Raw genomic sequence first — 25,622 nt, 5'->3', positions numbered from 1 at the left:
GTATGATGATAAAGCATTGTTTTTTTGCCTCGTTTTTTTTTTATGGTGCTCAATGAAAGGATTAACTAGTGGGATAGTTTTATAGGTTGGGTTGTTACAGATGCAGCGATACTAAATATGTGTACTTTTATTGTTTTTTTATTTACATAAAGAAATATATTTATTGGAACAATATTTATTTATTTTCTTTATTTAGGAATGTTTTTAAAATATTTTTGCACAGTATAATATTTTTTTTTCCTTTTTTACATTGTTCCAGGATGGGACATCACTGTATAAAGTAAAATCGCTGATCTGACACTTTGCACAGCACTGGCTTGCTCTTAGCAGTCACTGAGAAGCCACCTCCCTGCAGGACACGAAAGGACCCTGTGGCCATCTTGGATCCGGGGGGCCCGCCGGGAGGAGACCCTCGGAACAACGCGATCTCATCAAGTTGTTCTGAGGGTCTCAGAGAAGCACGCAGGGAGCCCCCTCCAAGCACGATGCTTCTCTATGCCACCGAAACTCTGCAATCTTGTTTGATCGCAGGGTGTCGGCGGTTGAAGTGCCCGGAGCAGTCCGTGACCGCTCCAGGCATTTAGTACCGGGTGTCAGCTGTGATAATAAGCTGACACCCGGCCTCGATCAGCCGGACACCACCAGTGAGCGCGGCCAATCGGCTTCGACGTACTATCCCGTCCATGGTCATACGGGCCCACATGGACGGGATAGTACGTCGAATGTCAGAAAGGAGTTAATGACAACAACAAAGAAGAACTTGAACTAGAATGTGTCCCTGTTGTTAAAGTACCTACACCATGTTTGGCAGCAGCACAAGATAAGAACTACATTTTGCTTCAAATTAAATGCAGAATTAGGGAGAAATCAACAGAAAAGCCCCTAAAATATATTATGCAAGATGATCTATTGCTAAGAGAAACTTTAGAAGGCCCTAAATTTGAAGTGCCATATCAATACCAAAAGGACATTTCTAAAGAAAATCATATATTGACAGGACACATGGGCATTGAGGGTACCTTTAAGTTTATTCAAGCGAAATATTAGTGGGAGAACATGAAAAATACCATTGCAGAAATCATCCAAGAATGTTTAATATGTGCCCAAATGAACGCTAGGCCAAAGGGTCAAAATCCTTGTGCTTTCCCGGATACCTTTGGCTGAAGGGCCATGGGAGCGATTACAAATTGACTTTCTTGGTCCCGTGCCAAGTGCTCCTGCTTGTGGTAGTTGATATTTTTTCCAAATGGGTAGAAGCCTTACCCATAAAGAAGGACAATGCTACCGCAGCAGCAGAGGCATTATGGAGGGAGGTTATCTCAATGTGGGGATTTCCAAAGGTTATTGAATAAGACAGAGGCACACATTTCAAAGGAAAAGTCATGACTGATATGTGTGAAATGCTGACCGTAGAATAGAAATTTAATGTCCCTTATCATCCTCAGTCATCTGGGATAGTAGAAAGAATGAACAGGACTTTAAAGGAGAAACTAAAGAAAATGGTCTTGCAATTTGGAAAGAGTTGGCTGTCACCTGACAGCAATTCTAATGGCAATAAGGGGAACAGATGCAAAGGACACGGCAATCACCCCATATCAATTAATAACTGGTAGAGTAATGAACTTTTGCTGTCCTGCAGATGCCAAACTTAGTACACCCATGAGAGAAAGTGCAGAGAAGGAAAAATTCTTAACACAGTTACAGGACCAGGTACAAAAATAATTGCACTTTGCAGCTGGCAATATGACTCCAAAAGCAAAGGAAGAATCTGGCAAGACCCCAATAAAACTACAACTAGGGGACAGGGTAATGGTAAAAAACTTCATACCCAAATCATCATGGGATGCAAATTGGGCAGGACCTTAGTCACCTTACATGGTAACAACGGCGCTGAGTGAGCAGGTGGTAAAAGTCCAAAGAGTAGACAAAAAAGGTGTCAAATGCATGGAAAGGAGGGATATGGATAAGTGGGTTCATGAAGATCAATGTAAAAGGATATAACTGATAAGAATTTGATGCCGCTCTTGTTCTTGTTTTCCAGAATCCTAAATGAAGCAAGAATTGAAAGTCAAAATTTCCAGATTCTGGGTATAAGAATCACAACAATTTTATTGGCAATTGGAATCATCCGTGCTATGGAATCAAATATTGAGCACTTGGGATATATTAATCATTTTACATTCCCATATAAGGAGGATGGGAAAAGCATATTTACAATACCAGACAACCATTAATGCAAATAATTATAAGGATAGTGGTGTTAAAAATAGGACAGTGAGGCTTACACCAGAGGGTAAAAAGGTAACTGGGAGATATTTTCAAGGTCCTATCAATCTATATAGTGTTATCTATTCATTTGGGAGGGTCAACCATAGTTCAAGCACTAGGAGATTAACATATATTTAAGGTGTGCAAAACATAGCTCCAAAAATCATTGCAGGCATTCATAATGGCAACAGTATACGTAAATGACACAGGGTATTAATTGGGGGAAGAGTCTGAGTTGCCCAACAAGAATGAGGGAAAGGGGATAGAATATGGGACCTTCATTGACAACTTAAAAGAAGGAGAATATTTATTTGTTTGTCGTATATACAGTGGGGGAAAAAAGTATTTAGACAGCCACCAACTGGGCAAGTTCTCCCACTTAAAAAGATGAGAGAGGCCTGTAATTCACATCATAGGTAGACCGCAACTATGAGAGTCAAAATGAGAAAACAAATCCAGAAAATCACCTTGTCTGATTTGGCAAGATTTATTTGGCAAATTATGGTGGAAAATAAGTATTTGGGCACTAACAAAAGTTATATATCCTTTGTTGGCATTGACAGAGGTCAAACATTTTCTGTAGGTCTTCACAAGGTTGGCACACACTGTTGGTGGTATGTTGGCCCATTCGTTCATGAAGATCTCCGCAGTGATGTTTTCGGCCTCTCGCTGGGCAACACGGACTTTCAACTCCCTCCAAAGGTTTTCTATGGGGTTGAGATCTGGAGACTGGCTAGGCCACTCCAGGACCTTCATATGCTTCTTACAAAGCCACTCCTTTGTTACCCTGGTGGTGTGCTTGGGATCATTATCATGCTGAAAGACCCATCCACGTTTCATCTTCAATGCTCTTGCTGATTGAAGGAGGTTTGCACTCAAAATCTCACGATACATGGCCCCATTCACCCTTTTATGTACACGGATCAGTCGTCCTGGTTCCTTTGCAGAAAAACAGCCCCAAAGCATGATATTGCCACCCCATGCTTCACAGTAGGTATGATGTTTTTTGGATGCAGCATTCTGTATCCTCCAAATACGATGCGTTTTGTTTCTACCAAACAGTTCTACTTTGCTTTCATCAGACCATATGACATCTCCAAATACTCTTCTGGATAATGCAAATGCTCTATAGCAAACTTCAGATGAGCCCGGACATGTCCTGGCGTAAGCAGGGACACACGTCTGGCACTGCAGTATCTGAGTCCCTGGCGCCGTAGTGTGCTACTGATGGTAGCCTTTGTTACGATGGTCCCAGCTCTATGCAGGTCATTCACTAGGCCCCCTGTGTGGTTTCTGGGATTTTTGCTCACCGTTCTTGTGATCATTTTGACCCCACGGGGTGAGATCTGGCGTGGAGCCCCAGATCGGGGGAGATAATCAGTAGTCTTGTATGTCTTCTATTTTCTTGTGCAAGTAGAGATAGAATGGCACCAGGTGTTTTCACCACAGATTAAATATCACGTGGAACTTGCCTTAATCTCAGATTCCAAACGTTGAAATGTGGACAAAAAAAGACTCAATTTAGAACCACTACGGCGTGCATTTAAGCAATAGCGTTGGGGCGGTGCTCAACATCAGCAGCAATGCAAATCCAAAATGTGAAGAAAGAGAAGTGGCACTCACCCGATGATGCTGTACAAAAAATGTCCTTTATTCAGAGCATACACTCACAGACATATAATGGAGAGGCGGCTGGTGAGGAGAGGAGTGCAAGGGGAGGCAAGAGGACGACGGCCGTTTCGCGCCTGTGCGCTTCCACGGGTCCAGGTGCATGAATTAAGAACGTCATATCCTATATAGGAGACTAAACATCTTAATGTGAACAGGTGATATAGTTAAAAACACATTTGGATGCATGCACCAAATTACGCTGATAAGTAAAATGAACAAATTCATTAACATTATACATATAAAGAATACAAAAACTATAGCTTTTAAAGGAAAATAGCCATATCCAATTTGTCATTCAGTCCGATAGTGCCCTGAGCGTTTGTTTCAATGATCCACCTCGCTTCACATTGCAGCAGCATTTTTCCGCGATCGCCCCCATTTTGAGGAGTTTTTACAATTTCCAGACCCGCAAATCGCAATATATTCGGGTCTGCACAATGAGCTTCACGTATGTGTTTTATGAGGCGAGGACAGCCCTTTCCAGATGAGACCGAATTATAATGTTCTCTGAATCTATGGAACAATGGGCGAATAGTCTTGCCAATATAAAAAAAATGGCATGGACATGTAATTAAATAAACTACATATTGTGATCTGCATGTTATCAATTGACGGACTGTATGACAAATGGGGCCGATACGAATGGGATTATCAAGCAATCTAAACTGGCAATAACTACAGTTTCCACATTTGTGGTTACCTGTAGGTTGTAATTTCTTTAGCCAATTAGAATTTTCGTTAGCTGTCAAACGATTTTTTACTAAAAGATCACCCAAATTCTTTGTGCGTTTATAGGCGAAAGTTGGCTGGTTCATTGTCAAAGATGATAGTTCCCTGTCAGATTGTAAAATATGCCAATTTTTCTGTATAGCCGCATAAATTACTTTATTCATTGGGCTATGCATGAACGTAAATACAAACTTATTATTGGCGCTATCAGTATGAGAATATTTAGATTTGTTGCGGCTTTTAAGCAAGTCGTTCTGTTCTAATTTTCTGACCCTATTTTCCGCTCTGGATAATATTTTAGGGGGATAATTTCTTTTCAGAAAATTGGTTTTAAGCTCGGTTATTTGTTGATCAAAAGCTTCCTCATTATTGATAATTTTCCTATATCTGACCATCTGGCTGTAGGGTATACTATTTTTTGTGTGAAAAGGATGAGCGCTATTAAAATGCAATAGACTGTTTGTCGCTGTGGGTTTTTTATATACACATGTATTGATTTTACCTTCTACTATTTCAATTTTGACATCAAGAAATTCTAGCGATAACCCCCCAAAACAAGCAGTGAATTGCATATTATCTTCATTATTATTATTCAAATAAGAAACAAAATTCTCAAAGTCCTGTTTTGAGCTATCCCACACGATAAAGACATCATCCGCAAACCTATAATAGGCACGTATGAACCGCAAAAAGGGATTAGTGGTTGAGGTTATATATTTTTCTTCAAATACTGCAAGAAACAAGTTTGCAAATACACACGCGACGGGCGTACCCATCGCGGTTCCGGTCTGTTGTAAGAACCATTTATTAATAAACCTAAATGCGTTATGCGATAAGACAAAGTCCAGGCTTTCAGTGATAAAATCAATGAAGTCCTGGTCTTTGTTACAATTCTGCAGGATCATACTTATAGCCTCGATGCCTTTATCGTGGGGGATACATGTATGCAAATTGACAATATCAATTGAGACTAATGAAAAAGTGGGCTGCCAATCCAAAGTACGTAAAGCTAATAAAAAGTCCCCAGAGTCTTTAACGAAAGAGGGAATTTTATGCAACAGGGGTTTGAGTAGCCAATCAAGGAATTTGGACAAGGGTTCCGTTAAGGAGCCGATGCCAGATATTATTGGTCTTCCGGGCGGTCTAGTGGCATGTTTGTGAATCTTTGGCAGACTGTACCAGTTGGGAATGGTAGGATGTTCAGGAAGTAATTTTTCCGCTTTATTTTTTAGTAATACACCTTTTGTTACATATTTATTCAATAATTTTCTCAATTTTTCTTTGAATTTCAAAGTAGGGTTAGATTCCAAAGGGGCGTATGTAGATTTATCATTCAACTGGGACATCGCTTCCTCGATGTAATAACTTCTGTCTAGAATAACTATATTACCGCCCTTGTCCGCTTTCCTTATGATTGTATCATTCCACTGTTGCATTTCATAAATAGCACTCTCTTCCTTCTTGGATAAATTTTTTTGGGGATGCCGATATAGGATGGCTTCCACATCTTTTATGACCATGTCCTGGAACAAGTCCACAACGTTCCCTGGTGAAATGGGTGGCATAAACGTAGATTTTGTACCTCCTTTAAAAGGTTCTATGTCAGAGAGCGCTATTTATGAAATGCAACAGTGGAATGATACAATCATAAGGAAAGCGGACAAGGGCGGTAATATAGTTATTCTAGACAGAAGTTATTACATCGAGGAAGCGATGTCCCAGTTGAATGATAAATCTACATACGCCCCTTTGGAATCTAACCCTACTTTGAAATTCAAAGAAAAATTGAGAAAATTATTGAATAAATATGTAACAAAAGGTGTATTACTAAAAAATAAAGCGGAAAAATTACTTCCTGAACATCCTACCATTCCCAACTGGTACAGTCTGCCAAAGATTCACAAACATGCCACTAGACCGCCCGGAAGACCAATAATATCTGGCATCGGCTCCTTAACGGAACCCATGTCCAAATTCCTTGATTGGCTACTCAAACCCCTGTTGCATAAAATTCCCTCTTTCGTTAAAGACTCTGGGGACTTTTTATTAGCTTTACGTACTTTGGATTGGCAGCCCACTTTTTCATTAGTCTCAATTGATATTGTCAATTTGTATACACGTATCCCCCACGATAAAGGCATCGAGGCTATAAGTATGATCCTGCAGAATTGTAACAAAGACCAGGACTTCATTGATTTTATCACTGAAAGCCTGGACTTTGTCTTATCGCATAACGCATTTAGGTTTATTAATAAATGGTTCTTACAACAGACCGAAACCGCGATGGGTACGCCCGTCGCGTGTGTATTTGCAAACTTGTTTCTTGCAGTATTTGAAGAAAAATATATAACCTCAACCACTAATCCCTTTTTGCGGTTCATACGTGCCTATTATAGGTTTGCGGATGATGTCTTTATCGTGTGGGATAGCTCAAAACAGGACTTTGAGAATTTTGTTTCTTATTTGAATAATAATAATGAAGATAATATGCAATTCACTGCTTGTTTTGGGGGGTTATCGCTAGAATTTCTTGATGTCAAAATTGAAATAGTAGAAGGTAAAATCAATACATGTGTATATAAAAAACCCACAGCGACAAACAGTCTATTGCATTTTAATAGCGCTCATCCTTTTCACACAAAAAATAGTATACCCTACAGCCAGATGGTCAGATATAGGAAAATTATCAATAATGAGGAAGCTTTTGATCAACAAATAACCGAGCTTAAAACCAATTTTCTGAAAAGAAATTATCCCCCTAAAATATTATCCAGAGCGGAAAATAGGGTCAGAAAATTAGAACAGAACGACTTGCTTAAAAGCCGCAACAAATCTAAATATCCTCATACTGATAGCGCCAATAATAAGTTTGTATTTACGTTCATGCATAGCCCAATGAATAAAGTAATTTATGCGGCTATACAGAAAAATTGGCATATTTTACAATCTGACAGGGAACTATCATCTTTGACAATGAACCAGCCAACTTTCGCCTATAAACGCACAAAGAATTTGGGTGATCTTTTAGTAAAAAATCGTTTGACAGCTAACGAAAATTCTAATTGGCTAAAGAAATTACAACCTACAGGTAACCACAAATGTGGAAACTGTAGTTATTGCCAGTTTAGATTGCTTGATAATCCCATTCGTATCGGCCCCATTTGTCATACAGTCCGTCAATTGATAACATGCAGATCACAATATGTAGTTTATTTAATTACATGTCCATGCCATTTTTTTTATATTGGCAAGACTATTCGCCCATTGTTCCATAGATTCAGAGAACATTATAATTCGGTCTCATCTGGAAAGGGCTGTCCTCGCCTCATAAAACACATACGTGAAGCTCATTGTGCAGACCCGAATATATTGCGATTTGCGGGTCTGGAAATTGTAAAAACTCCTCAAAATGGGGGCGATCGCGGAAAAATGCTGCTGCAATGTGAAGCGAGGTGGATCATTGAAACAAACGCTCAGGGCGCTATCGGACTGAATGACAAATTGGATATGGCTATTTTCCTTTAAAAGCTATTGTTTTTGTATTCTTTATATGTATAATGTTAATGAATTTGTTCATTTTACTTATCAGCGTAATTTGGTGCATGCATCCAAATGTGTTTTTAACTATATCACCTGTTCACATTAAGATGTTTAGTCTCCTATATAGGATATGACGTTCTTAATTCACGCACCTGGACCCGTGGAAGCGCGCAGGCGCGAAACGGCCGTCGTCCTCTTGCCTCCCCTTGCACTCCTCTCCTCACCAGCCGCCTCTCCATTATATGTCTGTGAGTGTATGCTCTGAATAAAGGACATTTTTTGTACAGCATCATCGGGTGAGTGCCACTTCTCTTTCTTCACATCTTCTATTTTCTTATTATTGCTCCCACAGTTGATTTCATCACACCAAGCTTCTTGCCTATCACAGATTCAGTCTTCTCAGCCTGGTGGAGAGCTACAATTTTGTTTCTGGTGTCCTTCGACAGCTCTTTGGTCTTCACCATAGTGGAGTTTGGAGTGTGACTGTTTGAGGTTGTGGACAGGTGTCTTTTATACTGATAACAAGTTCAAACAGGTGCCATTACTACTGGTAATGAGTGGAGGACAGAGGAGTCTCTTAAAGAAGAAGTTACAGGTCTGTGAGAACCAGAAATCTTGCATGTTTTTATATGACCAAATACTTATTTTCCACCATAATTTGCCAAATAAATCTTGTCAATTCAGGCGGTGATTTTCTGGATTTGTTTTCCCATTTTGACTCTCATAGTTGTGGTCTACTTTTTTAAGTGGGAGAACTTGCACAATTGGTGGCTGACTAAATAGTTTTTCTCCACTGTATTGGCATAATAATATGCATCCAAAATTCATGTAAAAAAGGATTACCCTCATATCATATCGTGAAGCAAGCTTTGGAGATGCCACAGAAGTTGAAATGTCAGTTCAGCAGGGAGATAACTATATTTTTGGTTCAATATTTAAACCATATACAGTACAGACCAAAAGTTTGGACACACCTTCTCATTTAAAGATTTTTCTGTATTTCCATGACTATGAAAATTGTATATTCACACTGAAGGCATCAAAACTATGAATTAACACATGTGGAATTATATACTTAACAAAAAAGTAAAAGCATATGAAGGTCCTGGAGTGGCCTAGCCAATCTCCAGATCTCAGCCCCATAGAAAACCTTTGGAGGGAGTTGAAAGTCTGTGTTGCCCAGCGACAGGCCGAAAACATCACTGTTCTAGAGGAGATCTTCATGAATGAATGGGCCAACATACCACCAACAGTGTGTGCCAACCTTGTGAAGACTTACAGAAAATGTTTGACCTCTGTCAATGCCAACAAAGGATATATAACTTTTGCTAGTGACCAAATACTTCTGTTCCACCATAATTTGCCAAATAAATCTTGCCAAATCAGACAAGGTGATTTTCAGGATTTGTTTTCTCATTTTGACTTTCATAGTGGTGGCCTACCTATGATGTCAATTACAGGCCTCTCTCATCTTTTTAAGTGGGAGAACTTGCACACTTGGTGGCTGACTTTCCCTCCACTGTATATTGGTGTTGTTTAGGAGAAAGAAACAAACTCTTTGATGTCCTAGATAGAAAACAATTGATTCCCCATCCATAATACACATAGATGAATTACGCCAACATTTATCCTCAGCCAACCTAAATTGTCCTGGTGTACACAGAATATCATGATTCCTTTGTATGCAAAGGGAACTGCCAACTTGTATCCACCTTCCATCTCTTCTAATCACTTGAGGATGTTCTAATCTTGGATGTAGTAATGTGGAATCACTACTATTTTGCCAGAGCTCACGAGCTTTACACATTCAAATTGGTGGGTGAATGTGTGGGTGGGATGCAATAATTATGACTTTGAGAAGTGTTATGCTTCTTCATTCATTCCATACACAAATGCACCTTTGGAGCTAATACATAAAGTTAGTTCAATAGGTATTTTAACTGGCGATTCCACATTACTACATCCAAGATTAGAACGTCCTCAAGTGATTAGAAGAGATGGAAGATGGATACAAGTTGGCAGTTCCCTTTGCATACAAAGGAATCGAGTCGCCCCGTGGGCTAGGGGTTACTCGGTACCGGGCCCTGCGGTTCACAGGGGGATGTCACGGTGGCTGCGACCCGGTCCGTGGCCCTGGGCGCCCATGTAAAAAGGGAAGGTCTTTAAAGGGATATAGTTTATGTTCGTGACACCGCCTGTGGTATTCTGTCAGGATGACTGATGCTGCCTTAGGGGGTCCGCTGGGGGATATTATGGCAGCTAGATGGTATATCTTCCCACAGGTGAAGTACAGTTAGGTCCATATATATTTGGACAGAGACAACATTTTTCTAGTTTTGGTTATAGACAATACCACAATGAATTTTAAACAAAACAATTCAGATGCAGTTGAAGTTCATACTTTCAGCTTTCATTTGAGGGTATCCACATTAAAATCGGATGAAGGGTTTAAGAGTTTCAGCTCCTTAACATGTGCCACCCTGTTTTTAAAAGGACCAAAAGTAATTGGACAGATTCAATAATTTTAAATAAAATGTTCATTTTTAGTACTTGGTTGAAAACCCTTGGCTGGCAATGACTGCCTGAAGTCTTGAACTCATGGACATCACCAGACGCTGTGTTTCCTCCTTTTTGATGCTCTGTCAGGCCTTCACTGCGGTGGTTTTCAGTTGCTGTTTGTTTGTGGGCCTTTCTGCCTGAAGTTTAGTCTTTAACAAGTGAAATGCATGCTCAATTTGGTTGAGATCAGGTGACTGACTTGGCCATTCAAGAATATTCCACTTCTTTGATTTAATTAACTCCTGGGTTGCTTTGGCTTCATGTTTTGGGTCATTGTCTATCTGTAGGATGAAACGACGACCAATCAGTTTGGCTGCATTTGGCTGGATCTGAGCACACAGTATGGCTCTGAATACCTCAGAATTCATTCGGCTGCTTCTGTCCTGTGTCACATCATCAATAAACACTAGTGACCCAGTGCCACTGGCAACCATGCATGCCCAAGCCATCACACTGCCTCCGCCGTGTTTTACAGATGATGTGGTATGCTTTGGATTATGAGCTGTACCATGCCTTTGCCAGACATTTCTCTTTCCATCATTCTGGTAGAGGTTGATCATGGTTTCATCTGTCCAAAGAATGTTCTTCCAGAACTGGGCTGGCTTTTTTAGATGTTTTATAGCAAAGTCCAGTCTAGCCTTTTTATTCTTGATTCTTATGAGTGGCTTGCACCGTGCAGTGAACCCTCTGTATTTACTTTCATGCAGTCTTCTCTTTATGGTAGATTTGGATATTGATACGCCGACCTCCTGGAGAGTGTTGGTCACTTGGTTGGCTGTTGTGAAGGGGTTTCTCTTCACCATGGAGATTATTCTGCGATCATCCACCACTGTTGTCTTCCGTGGGCGCCCAGGTCTTTTTGCATTGATGAGTTCACCAGTGCTTTCTTTCTTTCTCAGGATGTACCAAACTGTAGATTTTGCCACTCCTAATATTGTAGCAATTTCTCGGCTTGTTTTTTTCTGTTTTCGCAGCTTAAGGATGGCTTGTTTCACTTGCATGGAGAGCTCCTTTGACCACATGTTTACTTCACAGCAAAACCTTCCATATGCAAGCACCACATCTCAAATCAACTCCAGGCCTTTTATCTGCTTAATTGAGAATGACATAACGAAGGGATTGCCCACACCTGTTCATGAAATAGCCTTGGAGTCAATTGTCCAATTACTTTTGGTCCCTTTAAAAACAGGGTCGCACATGTTAAGGAGCTGAAACTCCTAAACCCTTCATCCAATTTTATTGTGGATACCCTCAAATGAAAGCTGAAAGTCTGAACTTCAACTGCATCTGAATTGTTTTGTTTAAAATTCATTGTGGTAATGTCTATAACCAAAATTAGAAAAATGTTGTCTCTGTCCAAATATATATGGACCTAACTGTATATCCACAGGGCTCCCGGTGTGTAGATAATGATATAGTGAGAGGTGCAGAGAAGAACGAGGACACAAGGTTGCAGTCCCTTTACCTATACTGAAGACTTCAGCATACACAGTCCAGGGCACCAGATCACAGGGCAGGCAGAGAAGTCCGGGCAGTCCAGAGACAAACAAGTTCCCCTGGGTAAGTCAGGTGGGAGCCTACCACTCTGCACTTTCTGTCTCTGAGTCCCTGCTGCCACTAGGTGTCTCAACAAGGTCTTTAATTGTTCTGCTGTCCTAGGACAGGTACCTGTATGGCAGGCAGCTCGGGCCGTGTGAACTGGGGTCTGTTCTCGGTGACTCCAGGCTCCTAGGTGCTGCTGTGCCACAGGTAATTATGGGCAAAGATCTTGTAGAATAATACCCTCCGGTTCTGCTCTGTGTTTTACAATCCACAAAAGCCTCGGGCTCCCGGTACCCGGATTCTTGCGCTGCAACGCTTCAGAGGCCTGCTCGTGGCCTCTTGGAGCTCTCACTTTCCTCTGTGCTCCACTCCTGTCTGTCCTTGCACACAGACTCCTACTACAAACTGAGCTCTCTCCGCCTCCAAACCAAGATCTTTATTCAGGGAAGCTGCCCTAAAACAGGGCTTGGAGCTCCCGCTCCTGGCCTGGAAGTGGAAGGTGTTGTGTGTGTGTAAACCTACCATAGGAAATCTCACTTGTCTCCAGACATAGCACTATCCTCCCCGTGAGGAAGACATCACTATTGTGGTACCCAAACTCCTGGGGTGCCACAGAATCATGATATTCTATGTACACCAGGACAATTTAGGTTGGTTGAGGATAAATGTTGGCGTAATTCATCTACGTGTATTATGGATGGGGAATTAATCGCAAGGGACAAGGCACCAGTTTTCTATCTAGGACATCAAAGAGTTTGTTTCTTTCTCCTAAACACCACCAATATACAGTGGGAGAAAAAAAGGATTTAGCCAGCCACAGAGGCGTAGCTAGGGTTTTGGTTCAGGGGGGCGAAGCTTCTGAGTGGGCCCCTAACCAGGTAACCTTGATTACAACTCGGTGACGCGCCCTAATACTGGAGGAGAACCTCAGCAGATCACCGCACTGTTACTGAAGATAATCTCTATATAAAGACCAATATGGATATTACCGCCATATGGTCAGTGGTAGATACCAGTCCTACAGAACATATAAGAGATCACAGTACAGTTACAGATAATGACTTACTGCTGACGTTCTTTCTGATGGAATCGTTCATTTTTCCCGTCTTTTCCATCTGGCTCAGACCGACATGACAACTTCTTCCAGCTACAACTCGTCTGCAGAGATTCAACAAAGACACATTTAACTTCTCATATTCCAGCCCCATCACCATCTATTCCCAACTAGGGTTGAGCGACTTTCATTTTTTTAAGATCGAGTCGGGTTTTGCGAAACCCGACTTTGTCCAGAGTCGAGTCGAGTGCAGTCGGCCGATTATCGCTAAAAGTCGGGGATCGACCGAAACACGAAACCCAATGCAAGTCAATGGGGAAGCACAGTCGGCAGTGAGTGGAGGCCAGGAAAACACCTACAGTGCCCATTTTAATGCCAAAAACATCCATTCTTGTTTCTGAAGCTTGTCAATCTTAATTAACTTTATAATAATAGTTGGGCATTGGAAATTGGGGGTCATTTGGCAAAAGTTGTGGGGTGTAGGGCTGGTTCAAGGTTTTAGTGGGCACAGGAAACGTGGACTACGTCACGGCAGTGGAGCAGTGAGAGGTAAGTATGTCAAGTTTGCAAGTGCTGTGATCCTAAGCAAGCAGGGGGAGCCCACTCGTTGGCATTTGCACTGGCACAGGGCCCCTCAAAGTACATCGGTGTGTTTGCACGGCGGGGGCGCCTCCCACCAGCAGTGACACTTTTGCGTACTCTGAGGGGCCCTGTGCCAGTGACGTCGCCAACGAGTATGCCCCCCCACCTGATGAAGGAACCTGTACTTTCATCTGCACCTTCCTCTTTGTCCCTGTGTAAGGTGGTATAACATGCGGGAAGGGGAACCTTACTTTCAGCAGGGTCAGATTCTGGTTGTGTAGAGTGCAAGGGGAATGTAGTGGTCTAGGTCAATGTACCAGCAGACTCATCTAGCAGTGGCTGGGCAATGGGCAGGATGAGGAGGAAACACAGATATAGGGCCAAAGAATAAAGTAGGCAAAATGCAGTTCAAAATTGGTAACAGGACTAAACAGGCGGCATTGCTTTGTTCAGTGGAGTAGCAAACCCAGGAGCAGCAGACACTGTTTTAAGGGCCCAACCACACTAGTAGGCCAATGCAGTTTAATATCTGCTACTATAGGCCAAAAGCCTAAAGACTGAAGCTCAGCTTTATACAGTTGAGGACAACACCAGGGAGCGGCAGACACCGTTAGTAGGCCGTAACCACCAAATTTTTTAAAAAAAAGCACTTAATGAGAGCCAGAAGGTTGAAGCTCAGATTTATTCACTTGAGGACGACACCAGGGAGCGGCAGACACCGTTAGTAGGCCCTAACCACCATTTTTTTTTTAAAAAGCACTTAATGAGAGCCAGAAGGTTGAAGCTCAGATTTATTCAGTCTAGAAGCCGTACAAAACCCCAAGCTGCATAGCCAAAGCAGTATGTCGAGTCTGGAGTTTCCACTACAAGACTCACCACAACGCACATCTCAGTATGTTAATGAACTTTCTGATCTAAACTATAACCCTGAACCAGTATCAAAACAAGAATACGACGTCTCCAGCGAAGGGAGCGAAAGTCGTCATGAGGCTCGCCTCCAGGACAGAAACAAACTCGAAAATGTGAGGCAAAACAACTCTGCTAATGACTAACTTGCCCCTCACCAGGTAACCAACATGGATCATCCTGCTGACACACCGTACGTCAGGCCAAAGCAATACGACACCGGCTGGCACCACCCTGAGGACACTAACAGGTACGAACGCACCTCACATCACTATCAGGGCGATCCATCACCAGTGTACTCCACACACAACCGGTTCACAACAGAATTTGCCAAGTTCTTCACATGACGTGAACTGGTTGCCAAGGGACTCATGAAATTCACTGACCAAGCTGAAGGTTACAGAGCTTGGAAAGCTTCCTTCCAAAATGTCATTAGAGACTTGGGGCTACAATACAGGGAAGAGATAGACCTGTTAGTCAAATACCTGGGAGAAGAGTCAGTCAAACATGCAGTAAGAATCAGAGACATTAATATAAACCGCCCTGAGACCGGCCTCAAAGAGATCTGGAAGAGGCTGGATGAGTGTTACGGCTCAGCAGAAGTAATAGAAAGAGCCTTGTTCAAAAGAATCGATGACTTTCCTAAAATATCTAACAAAGGTCTCCAGAAACTTAGAGAGCTAAGCGACCTACTAAAGGAAGTCCAAGTTGCCAAATATGAAGACGACCTACAGGGACTTGCATTTCTCGACACAGCCAGAGGTGTTAATCCTATAGTCCAGAAGTTGCCCTACAATCTACAGGAGAGGTGGCTCACGCATGGTTCCACGTACAAATACAAACACAGCGTTCCATTCCCTCCCTTCTCCGTTTTTGTAGACTTCATACACCAACAAGCGAGAATTAGAAACGATCCCAGCTTTGACTTTGCAATGCCATATGCCACTGTTGAGGAGAGCCATAAGATCAAATACTTAATTAACCTCAAGACATAAGGTAATTGAGAGAAGCAACCCATAACATGTATTGTTTAACCTTACATAAGTTTTCCTCAGATCAAAGTGAGACACTAAAGATGGCTACCATCTCCTGTATCAGATCCATGTGCTCTGGTATCCAAGATGAACAATGAAGACACTAAAGATGGCCACCATTTCCTGTATCAGCAGACCATGTGTTGGTGTCCAAGATGACGCCCACCCTGATGACCTCATGGATCCACCCACAGTGACGCCCACCCTGATGACCTCATGGGCCAACCCACCCTGATGACCTCATGGATCCGCCCATGGACTTGCTCATTGCCCAACCCACTAACCAATGGAATACATCAGATCACTCCCATTTTAGAGCTAACCGAGCCCCCTTACAGGAGATATATAACATTGTGTTTGACTAATAAATTTCCCTTCTTGGAGCTGAGCCACACATTGATCAAGGAGAGTTACAGCTGACTGTGTCTGGTGTATTTCTTTAGTGCACATGATCAATATCCATTAGGCCAGGAGTAGGCAACTAGAGAATTGAACATTTTATTAATTGTTCAACCCTAATATTTGGCCGCCCAACCTGGGGCCAGCAGAGGAGAGCCCTGAACCCTGAGGACCGGCGAGTGGAACGGCTGGACGCACTGAATACCCCGAACCTGGAGACTGATCACCTCCTTAACAGAACACGGTAAGTCTGCTGATTTTTATAGTCTGTAGTCTTTACCTGTGTCCTTCGGGGTATCCTGTGCAGATTGCCTGACCGTGTCCGGTGTTGTGAATCTGCTTTTGGGCTCCTTCTGGTGGTGGCTAGTGGTACTGGTGACTCGGGTGTGTTTTCTTTCTCAGTTCACCTGTTTTCATCAGTAGTGGGGAGTTCCTATTTATTCCTGCTCTTCAGTCATTGCCTTGCCGGCCATCAATGTAACCAGAGCCTTTCTGTTGCATGTTCCTGCTCCTAGACTACTGATCAGCTAAGTTGGACTCTTAGTCCTAAGTTTGTTTGCATTTTTGTTCCAGTTTACAGTTACATCAATCTCTGTAGCTGGAAGCTCTTGTGGGCTGAAATTACCACTCCGGTGTCATGAGTTGACACATGAGTCTTAAAGTAATTTCAGGATGGTATTTTAAAAGGGTTTTCAGCTGACCGTGCAGTTCCCTTTTGTATCTTTCTACTATCTAGTAAGCGGACCTCGCTTTGCTGAACCTACCTTCATACTGCGTATGTCTTTTCCTCTGAACTCACCGTCAATATATGTGGGGGGCTTCTGTCTCCTTTTCGGGGGAATTTCCCTAGAGGTAAGCCAGGTCTGTTTTTTCCTCTACTAGGGTTAGTTAGTCCTCCGGCTGGCGAGAGGCGTCTAGGGATAAAACTTAGGCACGCCCCCCGGCCACTATTAGTTGTGTGGTAGGTTTAGCTCACGGTCAGCTCGAGATTCCATCACCCAAGAGCTCGTCCGTTATTTATGTGTCCTGACGTTCCCCTGCCATTGGGAACCATGACTGTCCGGTTTTCTTGGTATCTGTAAGATGGCAGAAAGGTCTCTCCGCTGCTGGTCATTTAATTGCAAGAACCGTCACATATTTTAGTTGCCTACTGCCTATTACATGTTGTGAAGAGGGGAGATGACTGGTAGTTAAGAGAAGCAAGTGTTGAAACAGGAAGACCAAGTTTGTTTTTTTACAGAAGGAGATCACTGGTAGTTAAAACAGGAAAAGCAGGTTTTTAGAAAGAAAAGAAGCAAGTGTTTACAGAAGGAGAACCATGTGTTTGGAACAGGAAGAGCAAGTTAAGCAATGTGTGTTAAAACAGGAAAAGCAGTTTTTTTAGAGATGGATAAGCAAGCAAGTGTAGAAAAAAAAAAAAAAAATTTTTGTCTGTGGTATACAGTTGTCGCCTGTGATAAGATTTTCAGTTCTGTATAAGAGAGACTAGGACCTGGAGTGATTGACTCGGCCTAGGGGGGCCCGGTAAAGCTTGGAGTGAATTGACTCAGTTCGGGCATAATAAATTGTGTAGCGGCTCATTGAAACTTGGAGCAAATTGGCTCAGTTCGAGCCAATTAAATTTATAGTTTTTCTTTTTTTTTTGCCCCGTGACATCGAGTGAGTTGACTCTGCATGGGGACTGGTAAGTTAGGGAGCAATTTGACAAAGTAGGGAATAATTGGTTTGTAAAGTACGGAGCACGGAAGTCAGACAGGGACCACGTGACAAGAAGCAATAGGAACTGAGTACTGCAGACTCAGTTCCCTTTAGAATCTCAGGTTTCAGTCATCTCCCCCGTCTTATTGTTTGTTTGGTGTTTGTTATCTTGATAGATAGATATATATACTGTGTATCTATAGAAAGATGGAGAAATTAATGCAGTTCTGCCGTATGGGCACTAAGTCAAATTCAGATGGCAAGTTAGACTCGTGTAAATTAGTGGAAGTTGTGTGGAATGCCAGAAGGGGGATGGTTACAGCCCCTGGAGTAGAAGATTGTCTTAAAAGAAAGAAAAGGTATCCTAGAAGATAATGGATTGTTGTCTATTGCTAGGGCAGGAGAAAGAGTCTCTGGAAGTCTGTAGAAAAAAAAATAAATAAAATTTGAAATTGGGTAGAAGAGGAAAGGAATAGAAAGAATAGAGTTTTGACTTATGTGTATTACAAAAATATATCCTGTGAGCGGCCACCACCGAATAATGGTGGCCCAGAGCCATGTGCTAAATGTAATAACAGCCATTTTGTTGATGGCAAATGTGTTAAATGTAATAGCAGCCATATTGGTGGCCCAGAGCCATGTGCTAAATGTAATAGCAGCCATTTTGTTGATGGCAAATGTGTTAAATGTAATAGCAGCCATAATGGTGGCCCAGAGCCATGTGCTAAATGTAATAGCGGCCATTTTGTTGATGGCAAATGTGTTAAATGTAATAGCAGCCATAATGGTGGCCCAGAGCCATGTGCTAAATGTAATAGCGGCCATTTTGTTGATGGCAAATGTGTTAAATGTAATAGCAGCCATAATGGTGGCCCAGAGCCATGTGCTAAATCTAATAGCAGCCATTTTGTGGATGGCAAATGTAATTCTGACGGCAGCCATTTTGTGGATGGCAAATGTAATTCTAATAGCGGCCATTTTGTGGATGGCAAATGTTTTGATTCTAATAGCAGCCATTTTGTGGATAGCAAATGTAATTCTGACGGCAGCCATTTTGTGGATGGCAAATGTAATTCTGACGGTAGCCATGTTGTGGATGGCAAATGTGCTGCTCCTGGTGGTGAACATCTCAGACTAAGGCTACACACCACATCACTAAATCCTTGTTACCCAGTAATGACCACTGATGGCCAATACTATATTCCTTCGGGAAGTGAACAGGCTTTACCCATGTTTCCTATCTCAGTGGTTTCCAATGAGGCACCAACCCTTTCTACTGTCACTTCCACTGCTAATTTAGCCGCACACCCACATGAGATGCTCCAAGCAGCGGCCTCTCCTCCCAACGCTTCCACTACAACAGCACTCTCACGCAGTCTACCTAACCCTATACCCGGTACCTCACAGGCTGTCTCACAGCCAAGCGCACACCTGTATGGGACGGTGGCAACTGTAACAAGGGGGGCTCAATCTGGGAGGGGGATACCAATAGCACAGGAAGCACAAAGGGGAGGGAATGGTGGCAACCTATTTTTGAAAAAGAACTTCCTGAGGGACCCTTGGTAGTGGTGGGAAAGGGTGACATAACAACAATGGAGACAGACGCTATTGTTAATGCTGCCAATTCTCGGTTAGGACACAATGGAGGTGTAGCTAGAGCTATAGTGGAAGCAGGAGGGGCGACTATTCAAGCTGACAGTCAAATCATTGTTGAGTCACGTGGTCAGATAGCTGTTGGGGACATAGCGGTGACTAAAGCTGGCAATCTCTCGTGTAGAATGATCATACATGCTGTGACCCCTAATGTTGACCCTATTCATCCAGACATTAGTGCTCAACAACTTCGTGCAGCAATAACTCGCATTAATGAGGACAGGACTGTTAAAGCTTTTAAGACTGCCTGTGTCACCTGGACCCCACACCATGATACTGGAGCTGCCCAAATAGAGCTCCTCATTCCAAGACTCCTCCTGCTCCTCACACACAAGTGATTACATCTGTACTCCTGGTGCCATCTCTACTCCCGCCTCAGGTGTCACCACCAACAGTGCCAATGCCCATGTCTGAGGAGCCCACCCTCTATGTCAAGTTTACACCCCAGCAAGCTGCTGCTCTGTTGAACCAACTTCCAGATCCAGAAAAACAGCCAATGCCTTTCAACAGAAGCATGCTTCAAATCCAAAGCAATCACTCAGCCACGTGGCAAGATCTCATTTCCTTGCCAAATCTTAAAGCAGGCGATGCATATTGGCCTGTTATGGATATCGTGTTCAATGATGACTCACTTGCCAGCGACGAGACATGGGACTCTGGTGTTGAGTTCTGCCAAGAACCTAAGACATGGGCCTCGGATGAGTTGGCTGACCTATCGCTTATTGTCGCCAAAAGTTTCCAGATGCCTCAAAGCTGATGCAGCCATTGTACGATGACCTCAAGACGTCAGCGTTTCCACTATGTACCAAATCCGTGGAAGCTTTCTACGCTCTTAAACAGGCCATACAGTCTGCACCAGCTCTTGGAATCCCAAATCCTGATATCATCTGAGGACATCCAGTTCTCTTAATGGCTCCACACGACATAATTGCTATTCTTGGAACCTAAACATCTGTTGGTGCAGCATCATATGAGACTCCAATGTTCGCTCTTGGTTCCGGATAATGTCACTCTTGTCCGCTGCAGCATCTTCAAACTGTCCACGCTGCTTCCTCTTTCCAGGGGGGATGTGGATGATGATACTGATGCTCTCGGAGAAGATGCCTCTACACACTCAGAGGATCATGACTGTCTCGAACAAATGCAGGAAGAAGTAGCCTCCCAGAAAAAACGTGTCTGAAGACCCATTCCCACATGCTGACCTGACGTTCTTCACTGATTGTTCCAGATTTGCTGATGAAACAGGAAGGTTCCATACGGGATATGCCATGGTTACACATGACCAGGTCATCTCAGCCGGATCCCTACCACCGCACGTCTGCACAAGAAGCGGAACTTAAAGCTTTGACGCTGGCTTTTCAGGAAGCGACGGAGAAGGTGGTCAACATCTACACGGATTCAAGATACGCGTTTGGAGTGGCTCATGACTTCGGCAGTATCTGGGCAGCCAGAGGATACCTAATGTCCAGTGGAACTCCTGTAAAACATGCTGCTACCATGCAAGAACTTGTGGTCACTCTGGATCTACCTTCAGAGGTTGCAGTGATCGAGATCAAAGCTCACGGGAGATTGGATTTTCCAGAAGCAAAGGGGAACTTCTTTGCCAACAAAACAGCAAAGACCTATGCTGTGGATCCATTTGGGAAAGAGAAAGCAGCGGTGTACGTGTCACAAGACACTGAAGACGGGACTAAAGCCTCTCTTATGAGGATTGTCCATCTACATCAAGGCAAGACATCAGATGATGAAAAGAAGTCATGGCAAGAAGGAGGAGCTAAAAAAGGATGAATATGAAGTCTGGAGGGTGAACAAAAAAGCTCTGTCTACCCCGTAATCTGAACCCCTCGGTGACAGAATGGGCACATGGTATCACCCACAGAGGCAAGAATCAGATGAATGACCTAATTTGGAAGACTTATATGGCACCTGGAATTTCTACTGTCACCCAAAAATATTGTGTCCTGCCTTGTGTGTGCAACATGCAATCCAGCACCGCCTCAGAAAGTTACTCAGAAACATTTGGCTAAACCACTTTATCCCTTTCAGAGGATTCAGATCGATCACATTCAAATGCCAAAAGTAGGGAAGTACGAGTATGTACTGGAAGTGACTGACATGTTCTCAGGATGGCCCGAAGCCTATCCAGTAACCAACATGACTGCCAGAGTGACTGTTAAGAGACTGGTGACTGAAGTAGTATGCAGATATGGGGTCCCAGAGGTAATTGAGAGTGACCAAGTACCAGCATTCATTGCAGCACTGTCTAAGGAACTATGGACATTGGTGGGAGCGGATTTGGGTTTACATACTCCATATCACCCCCAGAGCAGTGGGAAAGTAGAAACACTAAATGGCACCTTCAAAAATAAAATACTGGAAGCCAGTTAGGAGGTCAGACTTGGACAGACATTTTGCTCACTGCCTTAAACTCAGTCAGAAACACTCCAAAGGGTCCCACTAAACTCACACCATACGAGATTCTTTTTGGGGGGCCTCCAAGGTTGGGTCAATATTTTCCACAACAGCTAGCCTTAGGAAGTGATATTCTTGTAAATTATGTAATTGTTGTTACTAAAGAACTGTCAATAACACATGTACAAGTTTTATCATCCATTCCAGGTCCAGATTCCAGTGAAGGTACCCATACTTTCCAATCTGGTGATTACGTGCTGGTAAAGACGTTCATCAGAAGGACATCCCTGGAGTCGAGATTTAAGGGTCCCTACCAGGTGCTCCTGACTACTCATACTTCGGTCAGGGTTGCTGAGCGCCTCCTGAATCCATCTCTCACATTATAAACTTGTTAGACAGTTAGGGACAGAGTAGGATCTGACCTGCTTGTCAAAGTCCAGCTACAAAGGGAGGTTTTCCACAAGGGAAAACTTGTCTCAAACTGGTGAAAACTCCAATTCCCCCCCTCCCGGGCAAGACGGTCAGATCTAGGATGTGTACATCAGGGTTAGTCACAGGTGTATTTTATGTAACCATGGAGATGGGAGATTGGAGATTAATAGATCCAGCAGGTAGGAAAGTCCCGAGGACACTGGTAACGCGCTCCGATATACCTCCTCGGTATACCCATAATTAGTCATACATTCTCTGGTGTCTATAGCATCCGAATTGTCATGAAGCCTCTGATGTCATAGTGACACTTAACACTGGTGGGTTAGAGAACCACGGTGGGATCAAGATAAAAAAAAAGGTTAATAAAGTATTTGGGGGGGACTGTTGAGGAGAGCCATAAGATCAAATACTTAATTAACCTCAAGACATAAGGTAATTGAGAGAAGCAACCCATAACATGTATTGTTTAACCTTACATAAGTTTTCCTCAGATCAAAGTGAGACACTAAAGATGGCTACCATCTCCTGTATCAGATCCATGTGCTCTGGTATCCAAGATGAACAATGAAGACACTAAAGATGGCCGCCATTTCCTGTATCAGCAGACCATGTGTTGGTGTCCAAGATGACGCCCACCCTGATGACCTCATGGATCCACCCACAGTGACACCCACCCTGATGACCTCATGGACCAACCCACCCTGATGACCTCATGGATCCGCCCATGGACTTGCTCATTGCCCAACCCACTAACCAATGGAATACATCCGATCACACCCATTTTAGAGCTAACCGAGCCCCCTTACCGGAGATATATAACATTGTGTTTGACTAATAAATTTCCCTTCTTGGAGCTGAGCCACACATTGATCAAGGAGAGTTACAGCTGACTGTGTCTGGTGTATTTCTTTAGTGCACATGATCAATATCCATTAGGCCAGGAGTAGGCAACTAGAGAATTGAACATTTTATTAATTGTTCAACCCTAATACCACACCATCACCACCTGCAAATCCACGCGGAACATCTGTGGCAGTACACAAGACTTATGTTTATTCTCCAGGTTCTAATTACAGGTCTGCTGGCTGCTCCCAATTAGAGACAAAGGTGCAGGACCCTGACAAGCAGTGCCCACTTCATCAGAAGCCTCATCCTCTCCTGAAATGCAGAGCCTTTAGAGGAAAATCTATGCCAGATGCCAGAAAACGGTATCTGCTACAAGTGCTGCTCGTCCACAACTCATCTCGCCAAGGACTGCAAGGTCAGTGTAAAATGCACAGAATGTGGGACCACAGATCATAACACCGCTCTACACCCTGGCCCAGCTCCATGGAGTACACAAAACACGCCAGCTGACAGTGAGCATGGCGGGGAGGAAAGGAACACTAATACAGCTACGCCAGAGATCACTTCACAATGTACCGACGTCTGCAAAGGGACAATAGACAGTAGGTCCTGTTCAAAAACATGCCTCGTCAGAGTATACCCGAAGGGCCATAGAGACCAAGCTGTAAGACTGTATGCTATATTGGATGATCAAAGTAATCGATCCTTGGCTAGATCAACGTTCTTTGACCTATTCAACATCAAAGGGCCAAGCACTCCCTACTCATTAAAGACATGTGCAGGTACTGTGACAACAGCAGGCAGGAAAGCTACAGACTACCAAATCGAGTCATTAGACGGTCAATTCTGCCTACCGCTACCTACGATCATCGAATGTAACCAGATCCCAGACAACAGATCTGAAATCCCTAGACCAGATGTAGCAATCCATCACGCTCACTTAAAACGAATAGCACACCTTATACCGGAACTCGACCAGCAGGCCCAGATAATTCTGCTGTTGGGGAGAGATATCCTGCAGGTTCATAAAGTGAGACGTCATATCAATGGACTCCACAATGCTCCCTATGCCCAAAAGCTAGACCTAGGATGGGTTATAATTGGCAACGTATGCTTGGGACGCATGCACACCCCATCTTCCGTGACAAGCATGCTGACAAATACATTGGAGAAAGGACGACCATCTCTGTTTCAACCTTGCAACAATGAGTTCCATGTCAGGGAACTGCCACACAGCATCCAACTGCCCAACCATTCAATAGACTTTACTCACGACAGCAGTATAGTGTCGGGAAGTTATGAGGATCAGTTGGGGTGCACAGTCTTCCAGAGAACTAAGCAGGACAACCAAGTGGCAATGTCGGTAGAGGACAAGTTGTTCTTAGAGGTAATGGACAAGGGACTCGTTAAAGATGAGACCAACAGCTGGGTCGCACCTCTTCCCTTCAAAACCCACAGACTACATCTACAGAACAACAGAAATCAGGCATTACAGCGTTTCTCCTCTCTCAAACGTAATCTGCAAAAGAAACCAGAGATGAAAGATCACTTTTTCTCCTTCATGTCAAAGATTTTTGAAAACTGTCACGCAGAACTAGCTCCCACTCTCAAAGACTCTGAAGAATGCTGGTTCCTACCCATGTTCGGAGTATACCACCCTAAGAAACCAGGCCAGATTAGAGTCGTGTTCGATTCCAGTGCCAAATTTAATGATGTCTCCCTGAACGACATTCTACTGACAGGACCAGACCTCAATAACAAACTGCTGGGAGTACTTATGCGCTTCCGTAAGGATTCCATTGCCTTCATCGCTGACATCCAGCAAATGTTCCATTGTTTCCTTGTGAGAGAGAGAGACAGGAACTTCCTAAGATTCTTCTGGTACAGAGACAATGATCCTGCTAAAGAAGTCACAGAGTATCGCATGAGAGTGCACATCTTTGGCAACAGTCCTTCCCCTGCAGTCGCCATTTACGGACTCAAAAGGTCGGCTCAGGAAGGAGAAGCAGAATACGGAGCAGATGTCAGACGATTCATAGAAAAGGACTTTTATGTCGACGATTGTCTGAAAGCCATGCCTTCAAATGAGACTACCATCAGTCTTCTCAGGAGAGCCCAGGACATGCTTGCCTGCTCGAACCTTAGGCTTCATAAAATAGCCTCAAACAGCCAAGAACTCATGGAAGCGTTCCCTTCTCAGGACCTATGTAATGGTCTCAGAGACCTGGACCTGGGGTCAGACCCCGCACCAATGCAACGCAGCCTTGGGCTTCTCTGGAATCTACAGTCAGACACTT

The 25,622-nt window shown here is 43.3% G+C and overlaps 1 protein-coding gene across 3 annotated transcripts in view; it reads right to left on the bottom strand.

The window, feature by feature from the left end:
• LOC143766920 (protein S100-A1-like) overlaps positions 1 to 25,622 on the bottom strand; it is a 107,225-nt gene that overhangs the window by 38,331 nt on the left and 43,272 nt on the right. Inside the window, exons 3-4 of one of the 3 annotated variants that reach the window (XM_077254922.1) lie at positions 13,376 to 13,467; positions 1,911 to 2,045 (exon numbers count right to left, since the gene is read on the bottom strand). The exons of 1 other annotated variant lie outside the window; for it this stretch is intronic. In XM_077254922.1, the coding sequence (XP_077111037.1) occupies positions 1,937 to 2,045; positions 13,376 to 13,467 (201 nt within the window). In that variant the 3' untranslated portion in view covers positions 1,911 to 1,936. Of the gene's footprint in view, positions 1 to 1,910; positions 2,046 to 13,375; positions 13,468 to 25,622 lie in introns of those variants that run through there. One more of the 3 variants, XM_077254939.1, reaches the window with a different exon arrangement.

The sequence above is a fragment of the Ranitomeya variabilis genome, chromosome 1, assembly GCF_051348905.1.
Source record: "Ranitomeya variabilis isolate aRanVar5 chromosome 1, aRanVar5.hap1, whole genome shotgun sequence".
Lineage (NCBI taxonomy): Eukaryota > Metazoa > Chordata > Amphibia > Anura > Dendrobatidae > Ranitomeya > Ranitomeya variabilis.
Note: the sequence above shows the minus strand (reverse complement) of the source record. Positions and strands in the feature narration are given on the sequence as shown.